The sequence below is a fragment of the Diorhabda sublineata genome, chromosome 5 (genome assembly GCF_026230105.1).
Source record: "Diorhabda sublineata isolate icDioSubl1.1 chromosome 5, icDioSubl1.1, whole genome shotgun sequence".
NCBI lineage: Eukaryota > Metazoa > Arthropoda > Insecta > Coleoptera > Chrysomelidae > Diorhabda > Diorhabda sublineata.
Window position 1 is genome coordinate 23867012 of NC_079478.1, and position 26792 is coordinate 23893803.

A 26792-nucleotide genomic window follows, 5' to 3' on the forward strand; every position below is an offset into this window, starting at 1 on the left:
AATTAGAAGAATCAAATAGAGAGCAAGTCAAAAGCTTCAAATACTTTAGCACGACACAAAATGGAAGAATGGAACATGAGATAAACGAGAGAACTTAAGTAGCTGAAAGATTATTATTATTATCAAATTAATATTTTGATCTGAGAAATGGACACTACTAAAAAATAAAATACAAAGTACAGAAATGAGATTTTTGACGAAAACAGCTAATAAATCAAGAAACGGCAAAATGAGGAATAAAACTGTAAAAGAAAGTTTGAATTTAAAACCAATTCAATATAAAATGGAGGGACAATTGAGATGGTTTGGTAATGTTATGAGAATGGTAGAAGAGCGATTAATAAGAAGGATATATGAAACATGAGCTTTTAAAGACCGAGGAGGAGCTGGACAGAAGAAATTAAGATAGCAGAGGAAAAACTAGGGAAAAGATGACTGTGGAGAAAAGAAGCCAACTCAATAACTCAACTCCAACATGCCTTACACCTGAAAAGGTAGAAAGGCTTCAGAATTAAGTAAAGTAAGTACAACTTCTCGATGAGTTTGTCATGCAAGGATTTTTCTTTTTTTCTACTTTCTGAGGTACTAGGATTGGTCTAAAATAGACTTAAAAGCAAACTATTATACGGTACATGCAAAATAAATGATTTGCTAAATTCTCATAATCTCACTACGTCACATTACCTGATTGTGTCAACATATTTCGATTTTGAGGAAGCTAGGAAAATGTGATAATCAATGTTCATAAATATTTTTTGATTCATTTTTTTATAGTTCAAATAATTAGACAATATTTTTTTGCGATTTCAGTTGAACAAGGGTTAACAGTGAATAGCAATATGAGCTTAGTAAATTATAGCCTAAAAATAATAATTTCATCGATGCAACTTCTTTTATTTCAGTCATACGATTGCATCTCTATTTTGATTACATGAAAAGCATCATTATTAAAAAAATTTCAGTCGTTTTAGATATGGGTATTTTTATCAAGATTTTGTCGGGGGATGTATTATTAAAGATATCACATCGTTCCAGTAATATAACATTATGTGACTTACCAGCGCGAATATTTACTTCAGTCTCTTAAGATAAACGCACGTCAGGCAATGTAATTGTGAGTATTTGTGTAGTGGTAATAAAACAGAGTATTCAGAATGAATATTACCAACAGTTCCAGAAATTTCAAATTCGAACTGAAAAAGTGCAAAATAAAACAAAATAAAAAGAGATTAAACAAATGATAGAGTTCTGAAACAAGGAGCGGAATACTATAAACGGAATGGAATATTTCCTTTAACAGTGCAATCAGAGTTTACTCTGGAATCTTATAGCGGTGGCAATGGAAAGAAAATAAAGAACCATAGTTGCAAATAATCCAAAAGCTTAATTGGTGAAACAACCCTCTCAAATTGCGCGACGGAGACAGTGCAGAAGCAGAAGAGAGATAAAGACTAGTAGTAGTCTTATCATAGCATGAAAAAGATAGCACAGATACAATACAGGCATGGCCGTTGATCCGGATACACTGTTTTGTGGAATGGAGTAGGATACTTCTCGTACGATACATATCCTCGGTAATTGTCAAACTCTCAATAGCACTCTTAATAACAGTCTGTGGAAAATCCTAAGATTTGACCTAGTGAAAGAGCCTTGCTTTAAAGCCGACGACTATCTGGGGAGATTCAACATCTATAGATCCTACATGAGCATGGGTGTGGATAATGGGACCACAAAGGAATTATCTAGGCCTAGGATTGCAATACCGCTCCATTTTTAGTAATGTAATATATTGAGATACTCTTAACAACTATCTTAAAAAGGTGATTTTCTGATTTTTAATTTGAAAACATCAAAACAGCGTGTCATTTTTTATTGGCATATTTTTTGTTGAATATTGACAATCATTTTTTATTAATTGAGTTTTTCTTTTAATTAATAAAGTTTCAAAAGTCTGCCTATCGTTAAATATTGTGAAAAACCCTTCTTCTTCCACACCCCAAGTAACTCTACCTGTGGACTTATCATAGTCTCATCTTATCATAGACTAGTCACAGTACAGTACACAAGGCGTTGACCAAAAACATATTTTATCGAAAAAAATTAAAAGTCGACCGAAGTCTACAATTCTGTGAAAATATGCCAGACTATGTGAAGACAATTTATTATAGGGGGCACTTTCAACCTTATTAGAAAAAATAATGCGAGGTACGAGTATTAGAGCGACATAAATCCTCACATATTTCGTGAAAAACATACACAGTTCCCATCAAAAGTAAATGTCTGGGCAGGTATTTTACGAAAACACATATTAATTCCTCAAATTCTGGAAGATAATCCAAATGAATTTTGAAAATAAAGTCCCAGCAATACGGTGCTTCTGCACACAATTACTTTGCAGTAATACGTTATCTAGATGAGGAATTTCCTTGAAAATGTATTGGATGACGCGGTCCAATAGAATGGCCAGCTGGGCACCCGAACTAACACCTTTAGATTATTTTTGTGGAGATACTTCAAATTTAAAGTTTATGCTACAGCTTCTGATACTACCTATTGACGTTTCAAAGCAACGAAATCTTGAAGAATTTCTCCTGGCACATTTTATTGAGTTCAACAAGAGTTTGATAATTTGATGTTTTGATGCCAAGAAGTAGATGGAACACATTTTGAACAATTGTTCAATTGTATAATTTTTCAAAAAAATAAAAAATGGTATAATTGAATAGGTATTTTAAATATCTTTCAAACAAGATGTCACTTGCCCTAAGTTAATATTATTGGTTTCAGTTACCTGTTGAAGTCACCGATGTCTATTACGTCCATTAGTAGAGAGGCTTACAATAGTTCATTTTCACGCTCCAAATTTTATCTAAGTATCACCGTTAAAAATAAAAGAGGGTGAGGGGACTTTTAAGAATCACTGTATGTATTGATGAAATATGACGAGTGAAATTGTTAAAGTAGAAAGTAGCAGTAATTTTTTGTAAGATAGTAGCGCTAGACTTGAATGTTAATAATCTTCTGAAGGTTAAAAGAAAGGATGTAGTATAACGATAGATAATTTACGAACGGTGCAATTGTTATCATAATTAGTTAATGATTATCTGGATTGTAACTATTAGGACTTTTAATAATTTTTATAAAAACCTCATAATCTATAATATTATCATCAGATGAATATTGTTCAAGTTTTATTATGAAAACACTAAGAAATATACGTTCATTTTATAAGCTTCGCTTATTTGCAGCCTTTTTACAAAGGCCAGTGATTTTAGCACAGTGTCATTAAAGCAATAATAAAACGGTATTGAGGCATTGCCATTCATGACTTTAAAATTGTTGCAATGATCTACATCTACACAAAACTTATTCAAGAAATTTAATACCGTTAATAATAACAAATTAACGGATATTTTATGAAATGGTTTAATTGCAATATTCTTTGTCAATATAAGTGTAAAGGGAAGTAGCGTTACCGATATCAGCAGGTGAGTATAAGTGGTTTCAATGACGTTTCTTCACCGTGAATGATATGCTTGCATTTCTAGGTCGAAGCCGTGATCGTTAACAAATTCGACTTTCTTTACCGAATAAAGTTACGGTGGCAAAATTCTTCTTCAACTTAACCGGATTACATGTGACTCATGGGAAAAAATCTGATGAATAATGAAATATTTGTATATGAAAATCAATCTTAACTATGATATAGTATCAATGCGAAAGATCATTTCATGCTTTTAAGGCAATTGAATTAATAAAATATGGCTCTAATAAGCCGAGAATATTTTTCCATCTATATTCTAGCATTTCTGATGCGTCTCGAAAAAAGATTGTTCAATCTCTATAAACCACTGATTTACCACACATATGACTCCATTATAGAATGCAATTATTGACTACGTCAATATCCCGTATCTGACTGCCTTCCGACTATTGTGGATTTTGCAATATCAGATCACTCTCCGACAGGGTGCGTTATACTGATTCAAGCGAACACCTACATCGTCCGACGTTTTTGAATGCGATTCATGTAGTTTTGCAACCGAATGGCGTGATAAATACCTATACTACAGATAATTGTGGCTCCATTTTGCATTTGATATACTAAAACTACGCCTTCAGCATGTTATAATTACTGGAAAATCAGATGAACTAAAAAATCAAGTTGGAGAGTTAGAGAATAATATGGTAGATTTATGAATACGAGACACTACAGCAGAAGAAAAGAAGACCGAACATTTAAAACATGCAAGCTACAGTTACAACCCAAGACATTGGCAGATTTGCGTGAGTCAGACATGACCGATTCGAATAGATGATATCAGTAGATGGTCAATCCGTGAAACGAATACAGAAGAGGCGATTGAGAGAATTTCTTTAATCGATAGAGAGAATTTCTTTTCCAGTATCAAGAGCTATTTGTACCCAAAGATACGAATTCGCGATACACAAATCATAATATATAATAAATGAAAACTGCTCGATGTTTTTATTAAGCTTCTGACATCACAACTGAAAACCAATGAGAATCGTTTTGTTATGTTTGAAACCAAAGAATTTATGTAACTTATGTAAAGCCAGTCGTATAGCTTCTTCTGAAATGAGGTACCGAATATCTTGCATCATTTAAATTTTCAACCTAAAATATTACTGCAAATATTTTATCATTTAACGTTCTCTACTACATTGGGTCTTCATTTAAAATTATTCATAAAATTCTACTCTTCGAGGAAGATCACTTTATTGTAAAGGGTTGATCCAGATGGTAAGAACATGCTGATTTTTTTAAATCCGATGAATTGCTCTCCCCATCAAAGTAAAATCTCTCCCGGATTAATGGAGGTATTTTGAGAGGCAATAAAAAACAAAGAACTTCAATTCCATTAATTTCATTATCCACTGGTGGTTTACTTTTATTGATTTTTGTCTTAAATTGACTAAAATGACGACAGTTTAAAACATTCTTCTTACAATATCACCAGTTGCATTTTGTCGATAAGTCTTTCGGCAAAAACATGTAAAGTCCGTTCAACGATTCTATCACACTCTCCGTTAATAATGATTTATTACTTTATCTTAAATTCGCCATTATTTACTATGGTAAAAAACTACCGAAACAATATAAACAATTAAAGTTCTAACTACCAAATATTTGATATTTAGGAATACTTGATGATTGATGATTAACATAATCTCTCAAAACTTAAAAAAATTGGAATATCTCGAAGATAACTAAGCTGGAATTTTCGAAACCTTCAGTCTCTGAAGGTGAGGTGGACATTTGGAGTACAGAATATAAAATAGTAATGATGACTCTTCGCTTGAAACCAACAAAACCAATACCACAGGAAACTATGCATTAAAATGAAATATCACTACTTACATTAGGAGAGCTTGGTAGTGCTTTAAGTAGAATTAAATGGAAAAAGCCTCAGGACCAGATATGATATCCTCATAAACACTACAGTGCGTTGAAAAAAACATATCCTAAGTATGTCTAACAATAATGGACCGTCAGTTATAGCTAGGAGAGTTCCTCATCATTTGGAAGAGAGACATACTTGCATTTGGAAAAGACAGAAAAGAGTATACTGGGAAAGATTTCGTATTGACCTTTATGCATACTAGATTGTATGGCCATTTGTTTGAGCATCTTGTGAAAAAAAGATTACTAGGAGAAACAGAAAGAATTGGGAGACTTGCTAATACCCAGTATGATTTTACTAAAGGAGAATCTACGATTAGCGCGATAATGAAGATAAGGTAAGGTGATCAAAACTGCAAAAAATTTCGTGATCAGTAATCATAGTCACGCTGAAAATTTAAAACGCGTTCAATTCTGCAATGTACCAGGGCGTGATAGACACTCTACTAATAAATGTCCTCCGATGAAGAATTCATGGATTGTTTCCTCCAGAAATACGACAAGCTGCTGACGCAGCAGCACACGAGTTGGTGCCACAGAAAAGTAAGCATCGCTACCTAAAAGCTATTGAATTATATAGGAAGTGTTGTGAAGAAAAAAAGGTAAAAAATACCAGTTTCGAAAGTGCTCTTAGCATATTATGGAGAACAAACGAGACAAAAGAAGCCGTCCACTTTTTGGGCAATGTACAGTATGAATCAAACTATGCTACAAATTGAAGAAAAAACTGATATTTCGAAACATGGGAAACTGTTGGGCTTCCTAAAACGACAAAATGTGGGCTTGAGCCCAAGAAATCGAGCGTATTTTCCAGGAAAAATATAGAGAATTTTTTAAACAAAGCTTCAAATGAATTTCTACTGATAAAGGAAATATATTTATGATCTTTAAATAAGTATTTTTTTTAATCGACGAATAAGTGAAAATGAAAGTTTTCGATTTTGCTTTTTTTGAAGAAAAAATTTCAGTTGATATGAAGGATATTCTATGACTTATGAATCTACCAAAGTTTTGACAACTGAAAAAAATTATAAAAAACGTCTATTTTTAACAACAACATATATTGCTCAAAATGATCAATGTATTAATAAGAAAACTGATTTATAATAACCTATGCATATATTTTAGATTTTGGAAAGAAAAAATTCTATAGAAGCAATTCAACGCCATCGGCAACCAATTGACCTTACCTAACCTAACAAATTCAACTTCATTCATAACGACATAACCTATAAAATGTCATTCATAAACTAACCAATCAATATTCAACATCATTCACGCCCTATAAAAATTTAAAGTCACATATAATCTAACCAATGAAAATTAATAACGATTTCTATAGTAACCAGCATCAATACGCTTAATATTTCTATCAAGCATCAATTTGAAAATTGAATTTTGAAGTTGATAAATCTAATGTTTTTTAAAATATATTTTAAAATTCAACACAACTAAATTCTTAACTAATTAATGTAAGTAATTTTTATTATTGTTATACTTTTATAATTATTTTTTTTTAACTTTGGCTATTTTTTCAGTCCCCGATGATGAATACATAAATATTCGAAAGCTTTAAATGTTAGATGAGCGTACTAAAAGGATGAAGGAGAGTAACTTTGGAAGGAACAGGACGTACAAGTCGTACAAGAAGTAGAGGGAGACCAAAATATAAATAGTGGGATGCAGTATTCGAAGATATTAGAGAGGAAGAATCGCAACCTGTTGAGAATAATTGTGAAATTGATTGAAAACTCATGAGAAAAGAAAAATAAGTTGTGGGCCTTAGAGGCCAGTAGTACTGGTCAAGATACGACGACAATAGCATTATAAAAATAATTGTTTGAACTGTGCTTATAAAAATCATGTAGACCAGTAACAAGACCATAAGATTTTCAGTTATATATGAGTAGAAAATCATATGGGCAGAGCTTTAAGAGAGAAAGAAAGAGCCTGACGCTCCAATTACGTATTATTATTATATATTATTATGTCTTGTCAAATAGTATTGAAGTAGACGCATTTAAAAACGCTGTGACGTAAGAAACATAACTGTGAGCTATGATCCCTATGAATAAAAATGATATTTTCTTTTTAACGTTTCCACCTAAAATTGCTCTTCAAATAGACAAATTTATTGTATAAAATAAAATATACTAACATAACGACTGTGCAGATTATACAAAGGCTTTTTAAAAACCCCAGGTCTAAAGGTCAGCCACACATATCTAAAAACATAGTGACGTATAGTTTTCTATAACCATACAAGTGGACAGAAGAGGTCGAAAGGAGCATGACGAGACATCGTTCGCAGTCGAACGACGACGCTAGCCGAAAATAGACGACGATTAATGTTAGTGAATTTTTTTCCATATTATTTTCAATTTCGAACACTTCTATTTTATTGACTATGCATGAACATCGTTTATTATTATACATTATTTGAGTTCACTTAATCAGGAAACAATTAACCTAAAATTGTGACGAAGGTATTTTTATAACGTTAAAAAAATTCAAAATGATGCTGACGTGCTTATTTCGTTTTGAAATCGACTTTCCAAAATGAGACCAAATTTTCTTCAATTATTGCAAAGGACATTCAACAAGGAATCCATGAACAAAAAATTGTGATGTAATTATTTTTTATAACGCCAAAAAAAGTTGATGACGCGCATCGTCTGGAAGAAAATTTGAAAAAACTGTAGGAATCCGATTTAAAAATCAACGATGCACGTCAGGTCAAACGTAAAATTCATAAATTTTTTTGGCGTTATACAAATGAGTACATTAGAATTTGCTGTTGTTAATAGTTTCCTCATCAAGTATCTTTCGCAATAGTTTCGGGGTTCATTTCAAAACAAAATGGAATAATGATGTTCTATTTTCCTTCACATTTTTCTCATAAATTAAAACCTTTTGAAAAATAACTGCCCTTAGATTAAGATACGTGGACGCGAAATGATGCTTGAAAATAATGTTTATCTATGATATACCTTTCGATTTGACATCAAGTAGCTTCATGAGTGGATTACATATATATCCATTTAATCAGAATAGAGTTATGGAAACTGATTTTGCTCCTATTTACGTAACTAATAGTTCGATGATAATTAACAATAATTAACCACTGTCATCGACATTTATTTTTTAGTTAAGAGCGTTCCATATCTATAACATTGGTTGATCCACAGGGATGAACCACTGAAGTGAAGTATCCAAAGAAAACTCCATGAAACTGCTATACTGACAGTTACACCGGATAAAAATCTCCTCGAAGAAGGGGAATTCTCAATAAGTAACAAAAAGCCAGGCAAATATAAAAGTGGAAAAAATATAATGTCTATCTTCTTTAATGGTATAAAATTAAGAATTTAGAAACTTCCTTCTGCAATAATTATTATATACTACTTTTAACTTTTTCTTATAAAATAAAAATATTGTTTTGAATCTTATTGAATCAGATATTGTTATTATTGGTAAAAATTTAGAAGTGAGGCTCCACCCAAAACTTACTCCAAAATCATTTCGCGCATATGGGGTTGTTTTTTATTGCTCCGAATATACTTTAAAGGTGTGGGAGACACTTATTTTCCGTTATAACACTCATTACCTTATGTATATTGAATGTCAATAATTATCCAATCATATCGGAATAGGCGGTCATCTACAGCAATAGTGCATGAGGTTAGGTTAGGTTAGGTCAATCGTTGGAAGCTTATCGTGAAAAATGTATGTGTGCACGGGATAATATGCCAAAATATGGCCGCCGTGAGTATTACATGAATGGTTACTTCGCGGAATTTCTGTTTAGACACCGTTATGCTAACCACAGTAATCGCTTGCATGCGTTGGCTACAACTATTCGCGATTTTCATATTAAATGTATTTGCTAATTATTTTTTACTTGTTGATAAGTTATAATAAGAAATAAAATTACTTTTTCTTGATGTATAAAGAAATAATGAAACAGTAAACAGAAATTATGTTAAATATGAAAAAAAATTCCGATTACCCCATAAAAAATGTGTCCTCACCTTAACATAACTTATTTTACCCCCAAGATGATCTGAAGTGTAGCAAAAAATTTTTGGAGTAAGTTTGGGGTGGAGCCCCACTTCTAAATATTTACCTTATTATTTAATGAAATTACTTAAAATTAATGTGAAATGCTATATCTTTTTGCCTCTTTTATTTTAGACAGCGCGGTGAATCACTTATGTTCTCTATATATTTTTCTGTTTACATATTCATAAATTATGTCAATAAAAATTTTATCGATATTGTCGTTAATTTTCATTTTAAATTTTTGTAGTTATTTCTGCCAGATCTCTACTGGATTATAATTTTTTCTCAGTCCTCATACTTCTATGCATCAATTGACATTTGCTTACCTAACCTAACCAATTTATTTGTTTAATCATAATTCTATTAGTTTTAGTATGTCTTTTGACGTCGGGGTTCTTTTGGCATAGTCGCTTAATTAATTTAGGTGAACGGTCTGCATAATTTTCTGTACTGCGACACGGATTTCTACAAGATAACGGTAATTGTCTACTTATGAGTTTTTTATTCTTAACGGTAGACTGTAATAAAATCAATCCAGTTTCTTTATTTTTAGTTTTTTACTTTCTCTTTGGATACTCACGTCATTTATCAAGAATTAGTCAATTGAGGATTTTATTAAAATTTTTTCTTTGTAAATAAAGTGATAATTTCTTTAGTCAGTTTATCATACCTACTATTTTGAATATACGGGATTATCACGGAAAACTAGTAGGCAGGATATTTGATAGTGCTAAAATAAGGCAGTTCGTTAAAGATGCACGACAGAATTGGTGGAAACTACCTTTACGATCACCCAGATCGCTTTCCAGTGAACTTGGGTGATTTTACAGAAAATCAGCGGGGAAGATTTCATTAGGACAATGGAATATGGAAGATCAATAAAAAGGACGAAAGTACCTGCACATGATGGCTATTGTTTGAGCTCTCAGTAATTTCCCTAATAAACTCTAGGTTACAAAGTTATTTGAAAAATAATGTTCATATTTTAGACATTACATGTAAAATTTTGCAATTAATACTAAAATCCATGTGTTCATTTTGATAGATACTCAAATTGATTAATTTCTTCTAATATATAAACCATAAAATGCTAAATAAAGCATATTTGACAAAACAGATATGATAACTTTGTGGATGAAAACCTTTATGCAATACAAACAACATATATAATATGCAATAAAATGTGAAGGATATTGTCAAAAACCCCGTATCTATCATTAGACATGATTTATTTTTCCAAATAAAATAGAAGAAGAAATTAACGTATGTTATTATATTAATAAATATGTATTCAAATGACACCATAGAATAAGTTTAATAGATGCTCATCTAACAGGTTTTCTAAGAGCTCTCAAGAACAATAATGAAATACAAGGCCACACCAAGGTAGACAAATAAGACGAGAATCAACTTCATTTAACGGAAAATAATAAAAAATTTCAGTTATCAAATCAAGTGAGAACTAAAATCATCAAAATAATAAAAAACATACGAATATATCATGTTCCGTTATTTCAAATGTAGTAAGTATGTCGAATAATTAATAAATAATGAAAACTAGTTGTTGTGGCTGAATTTTTACTTAATTTCGACTACTGAGCTCCTTTACAGCATTAGTTAATGTTTACACTTCAAGGTTCATTATATAGTCACAATTTCTTATTTACCAAAGTACTGAAAATTCTTGCACCTTGTTTCCATTGATTATTTAGTAAATAATACTTTCATCAAGGCATATTGAGATGAAACTCTTACCCATGTCTCCATTCAAAGATGTCATATTACAATTTCCATCGTGACTCTCCTGTGTACATTCCTCTGTTGTTACGTCTGACACTATCACCAACAGCACAAAACCCAGAAAAACCACCAAATATCGACGTGACATCTTGTCACCTTCACTGATATTAATACTTCAAAATTTATAGATTCTAAACATCCCAAGTAGATCACATCACTGAGTGAAATTAACGGAAAAAATTAATGTATAAGCGGTCAGCATTCAATTTCTCTCATAACACTATAGCAATACCACTACTTCGGCGTGTCCTTACTTCAACTTCTAGCTAGTGGGGTTCAGGTAGAAGGCACCCACCATTTTCGAGCGGTACTTAAGACGTTGTTGTGATGGTCGGGTACCTACCTAGTGGGTCGGTCATATTTAAAAATATTATGGTTATAGTTACACTGTGAAGTGGATATAACTACAGTGTGACTTCTAAATAGCAAATTTCTATTACTCTCCTATAAAAAATTGGAGTTTGAAAACTATTGTGATTGAAGTATGGGATAATGACATATCGATTTTAATCAATAAAATTATACACTTATATCAATTGAAAAAACTGAGGAGAAATTTATATCTAACCTACTTTTTCTATCAAATACGGTTTATGTAGGTATATTACTAGTGGTTAATATCATTTCAATATAAATTGAAATACTAAAAACTCAATAAACTATCCTCAGACACGATTCTCCAAATTGAAGTTAATGGTGGGAAAATTAAATAATATTTTAGTAAATAATAAATTTATTAAAAAGTAATAAAATTGGTATTAACGGCGTATGCAAGAAAGCACAACGAAAAAAAGCAGTAGCAAATTAAAATCAATTCAGACGAAAAACTTATTAGCAGATATAAGAAAGATTGTCACAACAAATTTACTAAAATTTACTTTGATTTAAACTTCAATGAGGGGTTGTAGAATGTAATCAGAAAACGTTTTAGAATAGATAACGAGGTTTCATTAACTTTTTTGAATTGATTGAGGGTTCAGCAACAAATAAATATCTTAAGAAACATTTTTATAAAAACTTGTTCCCTTCATATCTTTTGAAACTAATTCTATATAATAAATCTGACAGTGACTAAGACAGCACGTAAGAGAGCAATAAAGCTGAAAGTCATTAAATGGCTTAGTAAGTAGGCATAATTGTAGATATTGGGCTGAAAGTGATCCACATATTATGCGTGAATTCCATACACAACATCCCCAAAAGTTAAACGTTTGGTGTGGTATCCTAGGTGACCACATTGTCGGACCTTTCTTCATCAACGGAAATTTAAATGGTGAATCATATCTTGTGTTACTCAGGGAAGGGGTTGACCCACGTATTACAACAATAATAGAAAATGATGATAACCTTTCCGAAGATTTACTGGTATTTCAACAAGACGGAGCTCCCCCACACTATGCTATGCCTGTCCGACAATTTTTAAACGAAACATTCCCCGCTCGTTGGATAGGTAGAAGGGGGCAGATGATGGAGTGGCCACCTAGATCACCGGTTTAACACCCCTAGATTTCTTTTTATGGGGGTATTTAAAAACAAAAGTTTATGCTACCCAACCAGAATATCTGGATGATTTACGAGAGAGGATAGAAAATGAATGTCGACAATTAAATCCAGCCGTATTAAGCAATGTCAGAGAGGCATTTCAAAATAGATTATACCATTGTATGGAAGTGAATGATACTAAAAGTATCCACCTTTAATAACTGTTGTAATACTGGTATATAGAAAAAATCCAAAAACACGTCAATTTATGTTGGAAGGGGCAAGCATTATGGCTTATTTAAACTTACTGGAAAAGCCACCCCCTCACCCCTAGCAGCATCCCCTTTATTTTTTTAAATTACTTTTCATATTTTTTATGTAAAATTTGGATACTCCTCTTTGAGCTGATTTCAAAAATGTATAATACTTGTAGATTAAAGTGGTTAGTTTATGAGATAAACAATTTTTCTTTTAAGAGCACAAATTTTACTTATTATTTACTTTCACCTTATTTGCCTGTACTAAAATGGGTTGTACAACAGTTCAAACTCTTTAATCTTTTTAACTGTGCTATTTATTATGAAGTTACAATAAGTGTTCAAAATGAGTACCATTCACTTCCATACAATGGTATAATCTATTTTGAAATGCCTCTCTGACATTGCTTAATACGACTGGATTTAATTGTCGACATTCATTTTCTATCCTCTCTCGTAAATCATCCAGAGATTCTGGTTGGGTAGCATAAACTTTTGTTTTTAAATACCCCCATAAAAAGAAATCTAGGGGTGTTAAATCCGGTGACCTAGGTGGCCACTCCATCATCTGCCCCCTTCTACCTATCCAACGAGCGGGGAATGTTTCGTTTAAAAATTGTCGGACAGGCATAGCATAGTGTGGGGGAGCTCCGTCTTGTTGAAATACCAGTAAATCTTCGGAAAGGTTATCATCATTTTCTATTATTGTTGTAATACGTGTGGTCAACCCCTTCCCTGAGTAACTCAAGATATGATTCACCATTTAAATTTCCGTTGATGAAGAAAGGTCCGACAATGTGGTCACCTAGGATACCACACCAAACGTTTAACTTTTGGGGATGTTGTGTATGGAATTCACGCATAATATGTGGATCACTTTCAGCCCAATATCTACAATTATGCCTACTTACTAAGCCATTTAATGACTATGAGCATTCATCAGAAAAGCAAATATTGTTTAACAATTGTGGATTGTTATTGATAATTTGCGTCATTGATTCGCAAAACTCTAGACGACGATCAAAATCATCTTCATTCAACTCGTGCACCAACTTAACTTTGTATGGGTGGTACTTGAATTTATGTAGAACTCGGAAAACTGTAGAAGATGAAACACCGATCGCTCTACTTATTGTTGACAACGATTGGGGTTGTTGAGCCTCTAAGCTGACTTGCCCTAAAATGGCCACTTGGATTGCTTCGTTATTTACGAGTCCCTCTCGCTTATGCACTTTATTGCAAACAGACCCTGTTGTGGTAAATTTCTCCATCAGTTGAATTACATACTTATGAGTTGCATGTCTTCCGTCATGTAATTCGTTAAATATTCTAGCAGCAGCTCTTGCACAATTATTATTTTGGTAGTATAAAACTACAATTTCAATTCTTTCTTGCAAAGAGTAAACCATTTCAGAGAAACAAAATAAATAATGTATCAAATTACACTATCAATAGTGACTACAAATTCTAGTTGACAATGTCAAACTTTAATAAAAAGTAGAGTTTTTTGTTGTTTGGATTTTTTAAGTAGAATAAATAGCACAGTTAAAAAGATTAAAGAGTTTGAACTGTTGTACAACCCATTTTAGTACCGGCAAATAAGGTGAAAGTAAATAATAAGTAAAATTTGTGCTCTTAAAAGAAAAATTGTTTATCTCATAAACTAACCACTTTAATCTACAAGTATTATACATTTTTGAAATCAGCTCAAAGAGGAGTATCCAAATTTTACATAAAAAATATGAAAAGTAATTTAAAAAAATAAAGGGGATGCTGCTAGGGGTGAGGGGGTGGCTTTTCCAGTAAGTTTAAATAAGCCATAATGCTTGCCCCTTCCAACATAAATTGACGTGTTTTTGGATTTTTTCTAAATACCAGTATTACAACAGTTATTAAAGGTGGATACTTTTATCTGAAAAGCACTGTATAATACATAATTTTAAATAAGTACCCGAATAATCTCGTTTATGTTTAGAATTAGGTTATTGTTTGTCGGCCGGATTTTGGACGGGTCACTAGTCACTCCCGTTTTACATAACAGCTGTGCACAAGGAAGGCAACTCAATACAATAATTTTTGTTTTGGTTTCATAATAATGCTTTGTAAAAATCGCTTTGAAATCTGCATGGATAAGTCAATTGTTTTCCATTTGTGAATAGGTATGTGGATATGACAATTAAAACAGTAAGGAAAAATATTTTATCATTTTGTATTTGCATCAATATTATTAAAAAAAAGAAAATTACAAAACTCTGAAATTGAAGATTGAATTTTATTAAATTATCCAAATTTATTTCACCAACTATGAATATTATTTGTCATGCTTTTTTTTCTTAGTGTTATTGAAAAATGCCTTCAGCATTATCGGTGTTCTTCCTTCAAAAATAGAATTTTCTTTCAACACTTCTTCACACCTTTTGAGTGAAGGTAGTTTTTTATTTTTCATTTCATCTTGAAATAAGGTCAATACTGCATTTCGTTCAGCACTTCCCCAATGTTTTCTTTGAACTACAAAAAAACCAATATCACTATGATATTTACAATAAGTATTGGGTATGTTTATAAATGAAACTAACTGTTTCTAACTGATTACACAATGTAACATATCATGAGTAGATTCCAGGAAGTAAGGGTCCATACAAATGGACGTACAATTTTACAATGGACATCCGTACAATTTTAATTTTATGTTTTCACTCTTGCAAAAATAGTCTACTGTACTCTAGCTATAAAGAAATCCAAAAATGCATGCTTATGATTATGATACTGGTCAATATTTTTCAAATAGTATGTGGCTAATCAAGTTACCTTTTGTATGCTGATCTGATTTTAAAGATTGTTTCCTTTTTTCTATGCAGTTGGCTACATATGCTTTTAGTTGTGTGGCACTTCTTCTACTCAAAATGTCATTACTTGATATTACATCATGGCACAAATCTAAAGAAGGCAATTCAAAAACTTCAAGATGAGTCTTTAGGATATTTTTTGTGACTCTTTTGCATGCCTTTTATACAAAGAAAAAGAAAAATATAAAACATATGGTATGTATCTTATAAATTTACCTGAAGTTGGAATATTGAAATTATCTTCATTTTTGGATTCCTCGAATATACCATTACAACTGTTTTCAGAAATAGAATATCTCTCCCCAATTTCATCTAATGATTCATTGATACTTCCTTGTGCACATTCAAGTATATTTGACATCCTTACTATATCTTTTGTAGCGCTAGATCTATAATGATCCAGATGAATGTTTTCATTATGCCCTAGGTAATCAGCAACGTCTTTTAATTCGACACCTCCCAAATTCATTGTGCCACATTTTGTAGCAATATGCTTACGCAGTTCAGTCCCACATAAGGTGTGAGGTTTCTTGGCACCACACAGCTTGGAATATTGGTTCAATAGTCGAGTTGCAAGAAGATGATTGAAATCATCTTTTCCAGGTAAACCAAATAAATATGGATTTCTTTCAGATATATTTGTTTGCTTCCTAAATTTTAATATCATTTGTATACCTTCAAATTTCTCTCTGTTCACCATTACTGGTACCCCCCTACAACGTTTACCTCTGCTGAGAAATCGTATATAACCCTTTTGTCTCTTTTTCTCCTCTGCAGACATACATCCTAACATTTCGTAATCATCTTTTAGTCGTTCGTACTTCAAATAATCTTCTATTTTCGCCCTATCCATTTCTCCTGCTCTTCGTCTGTTGAAAAGCTGAAGGGATATCAATATAACACTCATTAAACCCTTCCAATTGTTGTATGAATATTCTTTTTTTAAACATTGCATATAAAAGTTTCTTTTTCTATTCAAGTAATTTCTCAACAATAGTATATCATCTGAACTAGGTAGTTCAATTATCTTCCTGTAGAAGTTGCAAAAAGTCTTTCACATCATTCTGCTTCTCTTTATTTTTATTTTTTATTAACTCGGACAACAAGTAAAAAGAAATTTTTTTAAGGTAACTTCTAATAGCAAAGGCAGTAGATGCTAATTTATATTTTCCTGATCATTTTATGGGTAAGGTGAGGTGATCTATATTTTTGACACATTCGGTTTCTGAATGCAATTATTAGATCATCAGATACAATTGCCTTTGTTATTTCATTATCAAGGATGACTGGTAAAATTTCATTTCTCAATACTGGACAAGCTGTAGTAGCTAGTATACTCTTCTTCTTACTATTTATGAGAACGTCTTTGGATCCTTTCAATTTGTTCAATTCACAACGTCTATAATGAGAAGAGAGTGACAATGTTCAATACATTCCACCACATTTTCCACAAGGTTTGTAATGTGAGGCAGTTCTATTTCTGTTCAACATAGGTCTCCTCACAACAATGAGACTATTATGTGTATTATATTTACTGTTTGTGTTGTACATCAAATCACCCTCTGTGCGTATCGCCTTGATGAGTTTAGCTCTCAAATTGCTTCCGGTTTCTAATGAGAGAAATTGCTTAACACTATCTTCTGCATTATGTTTATTTTGGAGATGTCTTGCAAATTTTGTTTGCAGTGTGTGGCAAAATTTAAAAAATGCTTTTTTGATTTAAAATGCGCATAGGAAACATTCAGTTCTTTGTAGTCAATATCTACTGGCTGTGACATATTTGCTAATTGAAAGATATCCACTGTAGGTTGTTTCTCATTTACTGAAAATAATTGACAGAATTAGATATATTCAGCATCATTACCAACCAGTTATGAAGTCAAAGTGAACAGTATTATTCAAGGATCATAAGAAAGTCCAATTTTGTTAAAGAAAACTTTGTTGAAATCCTGCAAAAATTCCAGTATTTTTTTCATGAATATTGTCAAAATCAGAGCTCATCAATAATAACAAAATAGGAGTTTAAATAATTTTTAGGCTCTATTTAAAACCTTATAAATAACTACTGTATGAATAAATAAAAGCACCATGTTTTATTAATCTGAATTGCAAAATTTTTACAATCAATTTGTTAATTTTAATGATGTGCCTTTTGAATATTCCGCTATTGTTTAAAACTGTGTCACTGGCCACGTAACTAAATTGTAAAATTTCAGTGTCAATCATTGTCAATGTGTTTTGTGCCATTTTGTGGTCAAAAAGTTTGTATTTTTGTTGGTTCTGCATTTACTTTGTGTTTTATTAATATTTTTAGTTAGTATATAGTAGTATAGTTTCATTATAGTTATACAAATATATCAAAACAAGATATTGACATAGATTCTCCTTTTTTTAATCGTTTATCGTAAAGAAAACCAGTACCCGTGTCAGTGACATATTTATATTAAGAGCATAAAATCTAATATTTTTTCTTATTACTTTTTAGCCATTGTGTAGAAAGTTATTAAGTATGAGTAAATAGAAATATAATGAGATTAGATTTGGAGTTAAACACCCAATTCTACGCAAATGCAGGTATTACCAATATTTATGAAATATGTGCAAATTCTAACAGTTATTTTTGTTTGGTATAATATTGAAACAAAGGATTGTTCAAAAGTGCGACGAAAAATATATAGGTTCTATCTACTGCACACTAAAATATTCCTATTTTTCATAGAATCGTGGGTCATTCACTCAAAATCTTAGTGTACCATTTACCTTGATATTCCATATCTTTATAGGTATCACAGTAGGAATCTCTTGTTGAGTAATCACTATTATTCAATCTAGTTGAATGCGTTTTACCTACAATAGGATATTATTCAAGCAATCCAAATTATTAGTAAATATCTGTAATTTAAAGAAAAAACCAACAGTCCACAAGTGAGGTTGTTCATTTTTGCAATAAAATGCTGTCATAGCTTTGTTGTAAAATAGGCAATAGCTACACCAAACAAAAAAATTATTACCTAGAAAATTATTCACTTTCTTGATATCACAAATTCCACTATGCATTTTATTTTCTTCAGCAAAAAAATTATTATAATTCATGGTATGTAGCCGAGACCGAGTAGAAACGCGTAGATTTCACGTAGAGCAGTTATTTAATATTATAAAAAGAAAATGCTTTAGTGTTTGATCAAAATACAAATCAAAATTTTAGAAAATTCATGAATAGTTTCAAAATATACATGAAAGCATCTGGCTATGACAGTAAAGATGATGAAATGAAGATCGCTATATTTTTGAATATTGCTGGTGAAGATGCTCAAGAGGTATTTTAAACCTTTAAATTTGATAATGTTGGAGATGAAGAAAAATATGACAAGGTCATAGAAAAGTTTGAAAATCACTGCATGCCCTTTGAAAATGAGACACTTGATAGATTCAAGTTTAACACGCGCTGTCGGCAAGAAGGGGAAGACTTTGATAACTTTCTTACGGCAATAAAAAAGTTAGCAAAGCCATGCAAGGTCGCAACATTGCATGATTCTCTGGTAAGAGATAGAATAGTAGCTGGTATATTAGATGCAGAGGTACAAGAAAGGCTCTTCAGAGTAAAAAATTTGACTCTTAGTTAGGCAGAAAACATATGTAGGTCCTCAGAAGCAAGTAAAAAGCAAGTTCAGAATATAAGAGGGAATGCAACACAAGTGGATGCAGTCAAGAAGCATCATCAATCTTATAGCAGTAGCAGTGCATACGAGTGCTTCAAATGCAAGACAAAACATGGTCCCAGAAACTGTCCTCCCTTCGGGAAGACCTGTTCAGTATGTAAAAACCCAAATCATTTCGCATTGGGCTACAAAAGTAGGCAGCAATTTAAAGGTAAGGAAAAGATTAGAAGTAAGAAGAAAACGCATGAGGTTGAGAAGAGTGGGTCAGAGAATAGCAATAACGAGGGAGAATCAGACACACCATATTTAGATTCAGTGACACTTGACCAGGTGAAGTTTAAGAATAAGAATAAAGATATTTGGACTGAGAATGTATTAATAGATAACGAGTACATCACTTTTAAGATAGATACGGGTGCGAATTGTAACTGTTTGCCCATAAAGTTTGTTAGGAAGATAGGAGCAGAGAATAAAATAGTAAAAAATAGACTATCGTTGAACACATATGGTAATAATAAAATAAAAGCTAAGGGGTATGTAATATTAGATTGTATGGTAAAAAGAAAATTTTTTAAAATTAAATTTATTGTTGTTGATTGTGACAGTATGCCTATCTTGGGATTAAACACCTATTTCAAGCTTGAATTAATAAAAGAAGTTAGTGAAGTTAATAATAAAAATAATTTTTTAACAAAAAATTCTGAGGTTTTTGAGGGTACTGGAAAAGTACCATATAAATATAAGAGAGTACTACAAAATGCAGTTCCATATTCTAGTAACTGCAGAAGGATGCCAGAAACATTAAAACCAAAATTAAAGAAGGCACTCGATGATCTTGAAAACAGGGATATAATTTCCAAGATAGAACAACCAACAGAATGGGTCAATAATATTGTGATTATACAAAAACCAACAGGAGCATTAAGGATATGCCTAGATCCATTACATTTAAACAAATATGTCTGCTTAGATCCCTACTGTTGAGTAACTTAGTTTAAAGTTTAGTTAAGAGATAAAAATATTTTTACTGTGTTAGATTTAAAATAAGGGTTTTATCATGTTCCTCTTAATAAGGAGAGTAGAAAGTTGTGTACATTCATTACTCCTTTTGGAAAATATGTTTACAATCGATTACCATTTGGCCTTAATGTTAGTCCAGAAGTTTTCCAAAGGATTAATGAGAAAATTTTTGGTGATTTGCCAATAGGAATATATTTTGATGATATTATAATTGGGAGAGTAGATGAGAAAGAACATGATGAAATCCTCAAGGAAGTTATTAGTAGAGCCAAAAAATTTGGTATAAAGTTCAACAGATCAAAAGTACAATTTAAAGTTTCAGAAGTCGCTTATGTAGGTCAAATATTTTCTGCTGAAGGAGTTCGGCCAGATCCAGATTATGTAAAAGCCATTTTGGAGCTTGAAGATCCAACTAACAAAAAAGAGCTCCTAAGGATACTGGGTATGTTAAATTATCTCTCAAAATTCTTACCCAAGTTGTCTGAGCTACTATTTCCATTAAGAAAACTTATTAAAAATAATGTAGAGTTTAACTGAACTAAAGATCTGTCTCTTATATTTTCAAAAATCAAGAATTTAGTATCGAAAATAACTACTTTGTCTATATTTGACCCTAAGTTGTTTTTAGAAATACAAACCGATGCTAGTCAAAATGGCATTGGTGCTTGTCTTATGCAGCAAGGCAAACCAATTGCATTTTGTTCCAGAAGTCTCACAGAAACTGAGTCTCGTTGGGCTCAGATTGAGAAAGAATATTTAGCTATATCATACAGCTTATCAAAATTTCATCATTTTGTAATTGGGAGGCATATTGTTGTAAAAAGTGATCATAAACCGTTAGTAGCTATCCATAATAAGGATATTTACAAAGTGTCTTCTAGGCTTCAAAGACTGAAGCTAAAACTGCTAAAGTATAACTTCACTGTAGAATACCTTCCAGGAAAGTTTATGTTTATTGCTGATCTTTTATCTAGATCATTTATCAAATCTAATGTCAAAGATGATCCTGAAATGGAAGAGATTGTACATTCTCTTGAACTTGACTTATCTATCTCTAAGGAACGACTGCTTGAATTAAGAAATGTTTCTTCTAAAGATTTAGTTTTATCTAAAATCATTGATTTTTGTGGTGATGGTTGGCCAGAGGATAAAAAATCTATCACAAATCCAAACATAAAAGCATTTTTCAATCTTAAAGATAATTTGTATGTTCATCAAGGATTAATTTTTCATGATTATCGACTTGTTCCACAAACGTTATGTCACAAAATGTTATCAAAATTACACGTAGGCCATTTTGGTATTGAGAGGTCTAAAGCTAGGACAAGAAAACTTTTCTATTGGCCTGGTTTGTCTCGAGATGTTCAGGATTTTGTTTCAAAATGTAAAACTTGTTTGAAATACAGTAAAAGTGTAGAAAAGAGCCATTAATGCAACATAAAAGACCAAATGTCCCATTTCTTAAAGTAGCAGCAGATATCTTAACTTATGCAGGTAAAGACTTTTTATTAGTAATGGATTATTACAGTAATTGGTTTGAATTAGTTCCCTTGGATAGTAAAACTGCGTCAGAAATCATTTTGAAATTAAAGTGTATCTTTGCTACCTATGGCATTCCTTCTAGTATCATCTCAGACAACATTCCATTTAACAGCAAACAGTTCAAAGAATTTGCCAAAAGTTGGGAGTTTACCTCAATCACCACAAGTCCACGATATCCCAAGTCCAACGGACTTGCTGAGAGATCTGTTGCCACTTGTAAAGACATTCTTAAAAAATGTAGTAATTCTGGAAATGAAATTTATCAAGCACTACTTGAGTACAGAACTTCTCCATTGACAGGTCTTGGTGTTTCACCATCAGAACTTCTAAACAATCGTTTACTAAGAACAACATTACCCGTTTCTAAAAAACTGCTAACAGAGTTACCATACGTTACTCAAAAAAAAAAAATTGTGAGAAAAGATCTAGATCTAAAAAAAAACATGACAGGGGAGCAAAACATCGAGATTCATTTGAAAAGGGTCAAAGTATAATGATAAAGAAGGATGGTTACTGGGTACCGGGTGAATTAGTAGACAAACATTCTACTCCACGTTCATACTTAGTTAAGGAAAATCTAGACAGAGCGGTATGAAGAAATTCATCATTTTTAAAGAATAACCCTAATCCAGTGTCTCTTAGACACTCTTGTTTTGATTCTACTGACTTGCAAACTTCAACATCAAATAATGTACCTAGCGTTAACGAGTCAAGGGATATTGCTAATGGTAGAAAATCAATGTCAACTGATGACAGTGAACATAATAATAGTGTGGAACGTTCTATTTCTGCCAAAGACAGTACTACAGGAAGTGACATTTATATAACTCGATCAGGACGATATGTAAGTAAGCCTTTGAGATTTAGAGAATAAGCAATTTTTATGTCTTATTAACAATAACAGTTAAAGTTTAAGTTATTTGTTTCCTGTTCTAATAATGTCTAGTATATAGTCGTTTTCTTTTAGTTCGAATTTTCATTTATTTATAAGTGTTAAGTTGCTTTTATAAAAGGGGAGATGTTACATAAGGTAGCATTAGATGGCTAGTGTATGATCTCCTATATCAACTACACATGGCCACTAGGTGGCAGCAGAACGGACGTCAAGTAGAAACGACAGAGGCACTCCTGCGCTTATCACAGATATTGTAAAATATATATTTTTCCTTAATAAAATAGTATTCAATAAGTCCTGACTATAATTTAAAAAGTTATAAAGCATGTAACAATTAAATAGTGATTGATCTATTTCACCTAAAAAAAATGGAAATAATAAGAACAAGATGAGACAGCTGATAAGATTGCTCAACGTCCAAAGAGTATTTTTCCAATGTTCCAATTGACGTGATATAATATACATAACACCAACAAAAAATAGAAACGTTGAGCTGAATGAAACTATTCAATAAAGAAATTTTCTTTGTTAAATTCAGACTCATTGTCACCTAAAAAAATGTTCTTTTTTATTACAGAAAACAATATTTTATCTTTATCATTAAATTGTTAAGGGGTGATGGCCTTCCATAAATGATAAGCTGATTTAGGCTTTTTTATTTTTATTACATAATGACTCAAGACAAGGATCATTTTTAAGAATTAACTAACTAGATTATTCATTTATAGGGCCACACATTGAACGAAATGAGAAAAATTTCTTTCTTTGTTGATCCTTGCTCTTCTCTTTTCGTCTTTTCCATAATCTCATAATCTTTTTTCTTCTGCTTACTTATCCTATCCTGTTCTTTTGATTCCTCTTTCTCTTCTTTGTTTTTTCTCCATTTCTTTTCTCGTTCTTCTTTCTCCTGGGAACACATTCTTTCTTGTTTTTCTTTTTCCAATTTCATGCATCTCATTTTTTTTCCAGTAATTTTCTATCATCGCTATATTCAAGTACACGGGCCTCATAAAATCCCATTCTTTTATATGGGGCCCAGAATAAGTTTTTTTCTATAAGAGTAATACTTTTGAATGGTACCACATACAGAATGTTATCATCCACAAATTTAACCAGGCAGTATTTAGCCATTATACTGAAACTAAAAGTTTTTTTTAAAAATGTACAGTCATTTGTCGTGAATTCGAACACTAGGTGTGAATTCGAACGCATCGTTATTTTTTATTTAAATGTCTATCTAATTATAGGTATTAAAATTACTTACCTTACGACTTCGGATTTTGAACTGCAAACATCCACTGAACTAAACTTAATGAATAATAATCTATTCTCTATAGATTAAAGATCTATATATGTATTTAAAGAACCAAAAAAAGTGGCGCGCACGTTAACATAGTTTGACGATGTTTAAAGTGTTGCCAAATTGATCAGGAAATATTTAGATATCCAGCAAATATTTCATATAACACCACAAATAAATATTAATTACTGAATTGTTGGTTACATAACGCTGTATACTTTGTTTATTCAGCATATTTAAATTTTTGTATATTATCTCATATTAGTTTTCATTTCCAAATCTGGACAAAAATTGTTACAATCAACAAAGTCTTTCAAACAATTTAAAGCCTTATTTACCATGCAAATCCAAGAAACATTTTTATTTAGAATTTCCTGAAAACCATACAAATATTTTGGATTGTATGTATTTATGTGATGTTATAGAATATAGTGTTAGGAATATTTCGTGGTAACTTAGGATTTGTGTAGTTTTACTTCTAATATAATAAAAGTATAGAAGAACCTGTATAAATTTCTTTTATTTATATTATAAAAGAAACGAATATTACAACAGGTTATGGGCCCAGGCCAGATTTAATAAGCTTCAGTGAATTTCAAAGTAAAGTATAAAAGCTAACCTAAAAAATAAGGCGTGTCGGCTTGGTTTGTAAAGCAAATTAAAAGCAGAAATGGAATCTGAAAGTGTAAAGTTTACTTTCGCCAGATTAGACAACAACAATTGTCAAAATTGGAAATTTAGAATTAAAATGTTGCTTACACGAGAAGGAAATTGGTCTGTTGTAGAAGAGGCAATACCAAATGAACCATCTGTTGAATGGAAACGTAAAGATGAAAAAGCACAAGCTACAATTTCATTAAGTATCGAAGACAATCAGATAGCACACATTTATAAATGCAAGAATGCGAAAGAAATGTGGAATGAACTGCAAAAGGTACATGAAAGAAATAATTTAAGTAACAAGTTGTATTTATTGAGGAAGCTGTATCCTGTATCAGTCTAGACTTGAAAATAAACCAATGCATGAATACATTAAAGAAATACTAGAATTAGTTGAAAGACTACGAGGAGTTGGTGAGACTATTAAGGATTTTCATGTAGCTGCATTATTGTTAGGTGGATTGCCAGAAAGTTATTCCACATTAGTAACAGCATTAGATGCTAGGCCAGATGATGAATTGACTCTTGAATATGTAAAGGGAAAACTAATGGATGAGTATAAAAGAAAAGAAGATACCAGTTCAACAGAGACGGCATTAAACACAAATAAAAAGTTTTCGAAGGAGATGAAAGAAAAAATAGAATGTTATTATTGTCATAGAAAAGGTCACTACAAAAAAGATTGTTTTTTCATCAAGAAAGACAGAAATAAGGGAAAGCAACATGCCAAAGTAACTGTTGAAGGTGATGAGTTGTCTGACTCAGTTTTTTGTTTCAATGTTTCCGGTAACAGTAAAAATAATCTAGAATGGTATATTGATTCAGGGGCTACAAGTCACATGTCAAATAATCCAGAATTATTTATTAAATTGGACTATTCAAAGTTAAATAAAATTGTAGTTGCAAATGGACAGGAAATGCAAGTCAAAGAAAATATCAAATATTGTAAAAACGTGCGAGGAAATGAATAATTGTATACATACATGGCATAGACGTTTAGGTCACAGAAGTCCTGATGATATAAAAATGATAGTAAGTAAAGATTTAGCTATTGGCATAAAAATAAATGATTGTGGTCAGAAAAAACAATGTGTCACTTGTATTGAAGGTAAATTAACGAGGAAATCTTTTCCTAAAAAATCAGAAAGTAAGACGTTTAAAGTTCTAGATTTAATCCATAGTGATATATGTGGACCTATGAGAACCCCTACTGTTGGTAAAAAGAAATATTTTTTGACTTTAACTGATGATTTTTCAAGATATACCACACTTTATTTATTAGAATCTAAAGATGAAGTATATATTAAACTAAAGGAATTCATTCTAGAAGTCAAAAATATTTTTGGGGTCTATCCAAAAACATTTAGAAGTGATAATGGAGGGGAATATATATTGAAGTGTTTAAAAGCATCACTGACTAGTGTGTCGGCATTTTTAGGCTGAAATACGAGTTTTTTGTAATCGATACATTTGTTGACCGTTTTTATGTCTACTGGTTTAGTTTTTCGCTTATGTGTATGTTTTGCTAATGATAAGAATGACGCTCTGTTCTTGTTTAAAGAGGTCTAAAAAGTGTATCGTATTTTTACTAGAGTCAGTCGGTTATTTGCTTTACTTGTAAACGTTCGAGTTACGAGTTTTAATTAAAGTATTCAGTTTTCACGAGTTTATTATTTACTTCACCTGATCCACAAAAATTCTACAACAGGTTATGGACCCAGGTGTGTAGTGGAAGTAAATAATTGTTCGGTTTTTTTCGGTGTAACGGAAAAGTGAAGTGCGGGTGCGACTGAGTAAAAACTAAGTGCATTCGGCTATCGACAACTGGTCGCAGTGGCGGTTTG

At 31.7% G+C, this 26792-nt stretch overlaps 3 protein-coding genes across 4 annotated transcripts in view; 1 reads left to right on the forward strand and 2 right to left on the reverse strand.

The window, feature by feature from the left end:
* Window positions 1–11526, reverse strand: part of LOC130444282 (putative epidermal cell surface receptor) — a 45375-nt gene extending 33849 nt beyond the window's left edge. Inside the window, exon 1 of one of the 2 annotated variants that reach the window (XM_056779353.1) lies at window positions 11243–11517. In XM_056779353.1, coding sequence (XP_056635331.1) covers window positions 11243–11375 — 133 coding nt within the window. In that variant the 5' untranslated portion in view covers window positions 11376–11517. Of the gene's footprint in view, window positions 1–11242 lie in introns of both variants that reach the window. The other variant, XM_056779352.1, reaches the window with a different exon arrangement.
* A 3811-nt stretch (window positions 11527–15337) lies between these two features.
* On the reverse strand, window positions 15338–18686 carry LOC130444668 (uncharacterized). The gene is made up of 4 exons (XM_056779943.1): window positions 18633–18686; window positions 16089–17694; window positions 15835–15963; window positions 15338–15534 (listed from the first exon to the last, which is right to left on the reverse strand). Exons 2-4 carry the CDS (start codon window positions 16825–16827, stop codon window positions 15338–15340), a joined length of 1065 nt encoding a protein of 354 aa, XP_056635921.1. The 5' UTR covers window positions 16828–17694; window positions 18633–18686.
* A 419-nt stretch (window positions 18687–19105) lies between these two features.
* Window positions 19106–21982, forward strand: LOC130444669 (uncharacterized protein K02A2.6-like). The gene is made up of 3 exons (XM_056779945.1): window positions 19106–19189; window positions 20606–20993; window positions 21180–21982. Exons 1-3 carry the CDS (start codon window positions 19106–19108, stop codon window positions 21980–21982), a joined length of 1275 nt encoding a protein of 424 aa, XP_056635923.1.
* The last annotated feature ends 4810 nt before the right edge of the window (window positions 21983–26792 follow it).

What these genes read in the sequence shown, in the direction of transcription:
- LOC130444668 (XM_056779943.1), bottom strand. Translation starts at nt 16,827, where the DNA reads ATGCAATGTTTAAAAAAAGAATATTCATACAACAATTGGAAGGGTTTA. An exon ending in TTTCAATATTCCAACTTCAG is followed by an intron (nt 15,964 to 16,088) that starts GTAAATTTATAA and finishes TGCCTTCTTTAG; the next exon opens with ATTTGTGCCATGATGTAATA. An exon ending in ATCAGATCAGCATACAAAAG is followed by an intron (nt 15,535 to 15,834) that starts GTAACTTGATTA and finishes GTTTTTTTGTAG; the next exon opens with TTCAAAGAAAACATTGGGGA.
- LOC130444669 (XM_056779945.1), top strand. Translation starts at nt 19,106, where the DNA reads ATGAAAGCATCTGGCTATGACAGTAAAGATGATGAAATGAAGATCGCT. An exon ending in CTGGTGAAGATGCTCAAGAG is followed by an intron (nt 19,190 to 20,605) that starts GTATTTTAAACC and finishes CCTCTTAATAAG; the next exon opens with GAGAGTAGAAAGTTGTGTAC. An exon ending in AGAGCTCCTAAGGATACTGG is followed by an intron (nt 20,994 to 21,179) that starts GTATGTTAAATT and finishes AGTTGTTTTTAG; the next exon opens with AAATACAAACCGATGCTAGT.